Source organism: Australozyma saopauloensis, chromosome 2 (genome assembly GCF_035610405.1).
Source record: "Australozyma saopauloensis chromosome 2, complete sequence".
In the NCBI taxonomy this organism is placed as follows: Eukaryota; Fungi; Ascomycota; class Pichiomycetes; order Serinales; family Metschnikowiaceae; genus Australozyma; species Australozyma saopauloensis.
The window spans coordinates 1,049,917-1,056,283 of record NC_086132.1 but is presented as its reverse complement, the minus strand read 5'-3'; the positions used below and the strand labels follow the sequence as shown (position 1 = coordinate 1,056,283).

The following is a 6,367-nucleotide window of genomic DNA, read 5'->3' as shown; positions in this document are numbered from 1 at the left end:
CGAAGAAATGGGACTCATCTGAGATTCGATCAATGAGGTGAGTTTTTAGATTTTGATCTTTTTCTCCTTTTCTTATTCTTCTTCCTTTTTTGACTTTCCCTTTTTCGTTCTGACCGCGTTGTCTTTCACTATTGCTTATTCATGTAGTTTGTCAATTAGTGCTCTCTACCTAATAGTCAGGTCAAAGACCGATGACATTTCCTGACTATTCAATATCAATTTATTTTCCATATCCAATAGCGTAGCTATATTGTCTTTATATATCTTAGTGTCTTAGCCAAACCCTGGTGGTTAGGCCATGGACGTAGACCACAGTGGTTACCTGTCAACCATGGCCAAAGTCAGAATTTGCAGCCAAAACAATGTCCTGTAGGCTGTAGGAACGTCAGACCAACTCCAGGTCAAAAAGCAATTCCCGTGGTGGTGTTTGTTGTTGGTGCTGTTGGGCGCACTTCGCTATCCAGCCTTGACAGGTCGGTCTCTTGGCAATAGCACCGCAATTGGACCTATTTCCTAAATGCAATCTGCAAGTCGGGACTACTGTAATAGACCGGAGCCGTAAATGTTCATGTCTCAGTTGAAGATCCATTGGACCAGCAACTGGCGACTGTGGCTGAACCTAAACTCCGCCCAAACTACACACACACCCCAATGTGCTCTTTCTTCGTTCAGTAGTATGTGTTTCTGGGCTCCCACCGCTCGTTCTGAATAAAGTCCACCAACGTAGGCAGTCCTGTTTGCAACAATGGATGGCCGCTCACAATGGTCAAGAACTTCTCGAGCCCCTGGCGCCGGCTCTCGATATTCAAGTCGTTAAATTTGTTCAGACTGAGAAGAATCTTTCCGGGAAGAGGCGGGATCACCACCCGGTTCAGTTCCTGTTCCAACATCTTCCGAAATGCGACAAAGTCGCTATACCGACGCCGCACGGCACTTTCCCTTTTCTTGAAAGCAGGGATGTTGGTGCGACAGACAATCTTGTAGTCCGTATATTGTTCTCTACCGCCCATATGGGTAAGGGGATTCGTTACCTATGGTTAGTACCATTTGAGCTGCCGAAGCCGGCTAAACGATGAAAAAAATATTATAAAAGGTTGAATTTTTGATACAATCAGTTCCTGAATCCGAAAAACCGCCCTTTTTTGCCCAAATTTGAGCTCCTCGTGCCGAAATTGCCAGATTTATGTACCTAGAGTATATCTGAATAAAATGAACATACCTCGATTTCTAGAAAGTTTTCAGGCTCGCCGTAGATATCATTGAACGACTGCTGCTTCTTCTTGGACAGAAGCACCTCCGATACCGGCTGGAAGGCCTTCGACATGGATGTGTGATGGGTTAATTGGAGATCCGAAAGATGGATCTGGGGAAACGCCGAATATGTGGTTACCATGATTTGCAGGAATGGGATCCCGGAAATTTGTTTTTAAAATCAATTAATGCTTTTACACTGTTTATGGTGAGCTTTCTGCAGATGGGTATGTTTGGTGTAGGTAATGGTGTTTGGTTTGAGAACAGCTGAGCGTACAGAGTGGGACTCGACGGAATTGTGTATGGCTGTGATTATATATTTCCAGGCTGTTTCTGAATCTTTTGACGATTGTGGTGATTGTTTGGGTGTTTGTGATGATTCACCGTAGCATTGTAGTTTTTCGTGAGAGTCGAGCGAAGAGATCTGGATCAAATGTGTGGGAAAGAGAGGCAGGCGTTCTAGATTGGATGTTTTTTCCGAGAAGTTCATTATGTTTGTTCTGCTCTTCAAGGGGAAATGGGATCACTTCTGTCCCTATTACGGCAGTGACTATCTTGATGTGAGCTACAACCAACACTAAACCATTAAATACTACACAAATCCATATTTATATCCTACGTCAACCATTGCTGGACCATAAAAACATATCCCATTGGTTTGTTCTTAATGTCGTACAATTTACCGCTTTCATGTTGATTCTGGTCCTCAGTTCATCAAATTCATGCTTTCGATACTACGGTCTCCTCAATTAATTGATGAAAGTTCGATTTAAGGACTCACAATTCTCCAGGTCAAACATGCTTCAGTGGTCAATCCATCAGAGATACACCGTTACGATGTGTCACAAATCTGTAGAATGAACCAACATCGCAAAAAAAGGTTACTCTGCTTCATCTCAAACGAAGACGTTGGTCTAGATAATTACTCAATCTGAACTTGATCTAGACTCGATCTACAATCATTCCATGGCAAAACATCATGGCATAATTTTCTGACATAATATTTGTAGCCATGTAATTTCTAAACGACACAAAGCTGGATCAATTTTCAGGTATGCCGGGATGACGTCCTCGCAGAATATCCGGTCGTGCTTTCGTTTCTGTGGAACATAAAAGGAGCCAATCTCGCACTAAGTTTTCTGTTTTTGTACTACTTATTCATCCTACCAACACCTCAATTCTACAGCCATCTTACAGACAGCAAATAGATTGAGACACTTGAATGTTTCTTCCTCAGAGATCTAAACAATCCCTTATAAATCAAACTTCAAAATCCCACATTGGATTCTTTTAAGCTGATAGGGACGTCATGGACACAGCCTGACTAGGTACCGCCTGACGTGACCATACAAGATCAGAAGCGATAGTTCAGATTAAGTCAAAACTCGAGTTATGAGTTTTCTTAAGAACCATGTATGCAAAGATGAATAGAGCCGAGCGCCGATTCGGTTTCTATCCAGTCGATGCAACATTAGACCAACGGCAAAAAAACTCGTCGGCTGGCAAATCAATACTCCGTAAAAAAGAATCATAAAGGGTTTTGATCCGTCAAAATGTCGAGACAGTGATTGAGTCGAAGCTTTATTAGTTTCAACTCCACAACGATCTCCACTACAATCATCAAACATTCCAAGAAACAATAGATAATCAATAATCATTACATACATATATATAATTACATTTGCAATTTACTTTCTGTATCATACTTTCTCTCTGTTCCATTGTCATTTGATCCATTTCCTTATTTCTGATAAGCATGGAGTAGTTGGACCTGCACAGTGTGTGTTTCATCCTATTGATTGGCTCTTTTAAGTGGTCAGCTTCCACATTTTTCTAGAAATTGAGATATAGTATCACTCTCCTAGTTTGATTAAGGGTAGCATGTTGTAAATATCAATACATTATCGCTGGGATCTATCTGCCATGGGTCAAATTCTGTTATTCCTGCAGGTAAGCAGTATAATCGAACTACCATTGTCAAAGAATCAATTATAGTTGAGTCTTGAATCTGTCAAAACAAAAGAGATAGTGAAATATTGTGAAACTATTCTGACGAATTCTTTGGGTGTTATGGAAATTCTGATGTTGGAGAATTTGAGTATATAGAGTAGTACCTCCTGTTTCTATATTTTGAGAGCATAGCAACAGAGCTGAAAAAAGAATGATTGTACAAAAAAAATAAGTGTCTGCCGAGATATAATAAAAGAATGAATTCCAATAAAAGATAGGACTATCAATCGAACATGAACTGCCTCGAGAGAGTGAAACAAATGTGGTTGACGTATCAAGCTCTAATACTTCACCGATCCTTGTGATCGAACAGATTTGGCACGGCAATCAGTGAAGAGACAAGCGAAATATCAAAGGATTGAACAAACTCTTCAGATTAATCAACAGTTTAAAACCACCATAGTTTTAGAGCTCGGCTCGAATTTTCAATCAACTCATTAAGGGCAGTTCTCAAAGCACAAACACAAAGCAGCGCTGCCACAATAAATCACTACCAACAAACAAAAAACGACAAAATAACAAACAGCCAAGACAAACAACTCTAAGAGTATCCTACACGCCAAACTACACTCGTTTCGCTAATAAATATATTTGTATGACCGGATAAAATTAAAACACTCAGTGGAAGTGGGAGAAGTTAGTAGTAGGAACAGAGTTGATTCTGTCAGAGGCCTCAGCCCAGATGTGGGGCCAGCCCAAAAAGAATCCAACACTGCTACCCCAGATCAAGAGCGAAGGCACTCTTCTGGCAATCAATTGGGTGTAACCGACTCTAGCTAAAGACATTGTAAGGGGATGATCGTATAGAATATTTTTGGGTTGATATCAGTGAAGATAACAGAGATTGAATAATGAATATTCGACCACAATGGGCAGAAATGCATATTCTTTTATAGGGCCGCACATGGGTGGGGTGCTTATTTTGGCTGCAAATGGTGGTACCACTAGTGGCACAACCAGCGGCAGAGTTCGGAATGGGCCCGATAAGGAAGGACGAGAGAAGTAGTGAAGAAATGTTCTGTTTCGAATTTTTTTTTTTTGCGCCGGCGTTGTTTGGATTTGACTTTCATTTTTTCTTTCATTACCCAAAGATCGAGTCCTTTCTTCGCATGTATTTGTTCATGTATGGCTCGTTTCGCTCTAGGGTGTAGGTGGTGTGATGGGTCAGACCACAGCGGGAAAATACGTAGATGGGGGGAAAACAGACAGAAAAGTGGGTTTTTCGGGATTACTCGTAATTGCAGTTTTGTTCAGATCAGTCGGCTTGTCATGTGTAGTGTATGGTGTGATCGGCGCAAAATTGCTGTGGTTGTGTTTTGACAAGATTGGTTGTCGTTTTGTCGTTTTGTCGTTCTCAGTTGTGTCTTTTTAGTTTAATCGTTCATTATCTTTTATAATTTTTGGTGGGATCTTGGGCCAGCCTCTCGTCTGAGTAATCGTTCCTGTTCCCGGCTACTTTGTGGCCGTGGACTTGATTACGTGAAAGCCGTGGCTAGACCAAGACATTTTGACAGGAAACGGTCCGTGCGTAATCGAGTCTGGGCGGCAGAGCGCCTAAATAGTTTTTCATATCTTACTCCTCGAAAAATTCCTAGTGTCTGTTTGAACTTGATGTATGTTCGTTGGCCTCATTGACATTGACATTGTACTAGTTCTTCGACAACGGGCCGGCGGTCTGTTTCATCAGGAGAAAAAACGACCTCATTCTAAGCTACAAAATGAGGTAAAACTATCACGGCTTTTTGGTTTCTCTGGTGGAAAACTCTCTCTGGTTCTAGATAGATTCAAGACAAGAACAACTTCCAATTCGCCATGGCCGTGAAAATTTCAACTCGCTTCCTGGAAATCTGAACAATTAATATCGCCAAAATTATTTTCTCCTCTCCCAAAAAATAGTTTTCCCCACTCCTTTCCTACACCACTTACCCTTATCAGCATCTATCTATAGAAACTGTAGATCTCAAACCACACAGTACGTATATTCCGTAGATAGTCAGAATTGGCAAAATTTAGGCAATAAGATGTTGGACCTCCTCGAAACTTCTCCAAAAGACTGGCATTTCTTCGCAAAAGGAAACGCAAATGCTCTCTTCCAGTATCAAGGAGACAACACCGACTTCCAGCGGTTTTTGCTCCGATTGAGGCTCGAGAAAAACACACAGCAGTATGTCTCTGTGGCAGAACTCGACGCGTTCATCAAAAACACTTGCGAGCCTCTCTTTCCTCGCCAAATCGTAGATACACAGATGATCGAAGTTCCGGAACAGTTCCGCACCCAATTGGCTACACCGGGCTTCACGTTGATGTCGACCGAGCCTCACGGCTTCTTGACATTCAACGTTCGTGCTGGCGGCAACTTCCAATCGTACAAGCTTCTGAAGTATTGTGCACTTCACGTTGGAAGCACCCGAAAAGGGTCAGAATCAGGAAACGAAATCGAATCTGTACTCTTCGAGTTCAAGCCAAAATGGCTCTATGAGCCCAAAGAAAAGTACTGTAGAACATGTCTGCTTAAACAATCTAAGGGTCACAAGCGGCACTTCTGTTGTCTAGATCTACTCCGAGAGGATAGACAGGAACAGGGGGTGCATGACTTACTTTCCGAGGTGCCAAAGGAGGTGCTTGATCAGCTTGACCGGGAGGAGATTCCTTTGGCGCAGGTGATTCTCGAGTTTGTTCGCGAGAAGGGAAATGTGCTCCAACAACTCAAATTGAACGAGGCTGTAGGCGAGGAAGACTCGATTCTAGCATTGAACTCCGAAAAGGATGTCCTGGAAAAGCTCTCGTTGGTGATGACTCTTCGAGATGTTGGATTGTTTCTCAAGGTGATGCGTTTTGACGACAATTACTCACGCGAGAGCGACTACTATTACTACAAACACAACGACAAGACGTACGAACTCTCGTCGTGCCTCTACGACTTGGATCTCAAGTCCAGCGCCCGATTTACACATTGGAAGGCTATTGAAGAGGAGCTCCAAAGTTACTACAACTCTGATACATCAGATTGGCCTCAGTGCAGAATGAACTCGTAATGTAATCATTTGATTAATCCAATATATATATAATAATTCCTTAAACCTACCCTACGTAAACTGTCAACGAA

The 6,367-nt window shown here is 42.0% G+C and overlaps 2 protein-coding genes across 2 annotated transcripts; one reads left to right on the top strand and one right to left on the bottom strand.

The window, feature by feature from the left end:
- Positions 1-668: 668 nt before the first annotated feature.
- PUMCH_001674 (uncharacterized protein) lies at positions 669-1,010 on the bottom strand (the record flags this gene model as incomplete). Its single annotated transcript, XM_063020714.1, has 1 exon — positions 669-1,010. The coding sequence occupies one exon, from the start codon at positions 1,008-1,010 to the stop codon at positions 669-671; it is 342 nt and encodes a 113-aa protein (XP_062876784.1).
- Positions 1,011-5,282: 4,272 nt separating this feature from the next.
- On the top strand, positions 5,283-6,296 carry PUMCH_001673 (uncharacterized protein; the record flags this gene model as incomplete). Its single annotated transcript, XM_063020713.1, has 1 exon — positions 5,283-6,296. The coding sequence occupies one exon, from the start codon at positions 5,283-5,285 to the stop codon at positions 6,294-6,296; it is 1,014 nt and encodes a 337-aa protein (XP_062876783.1).
- Between the last annotated feature and the right edge of the window lie 71 nt (positions 6,297-6,367).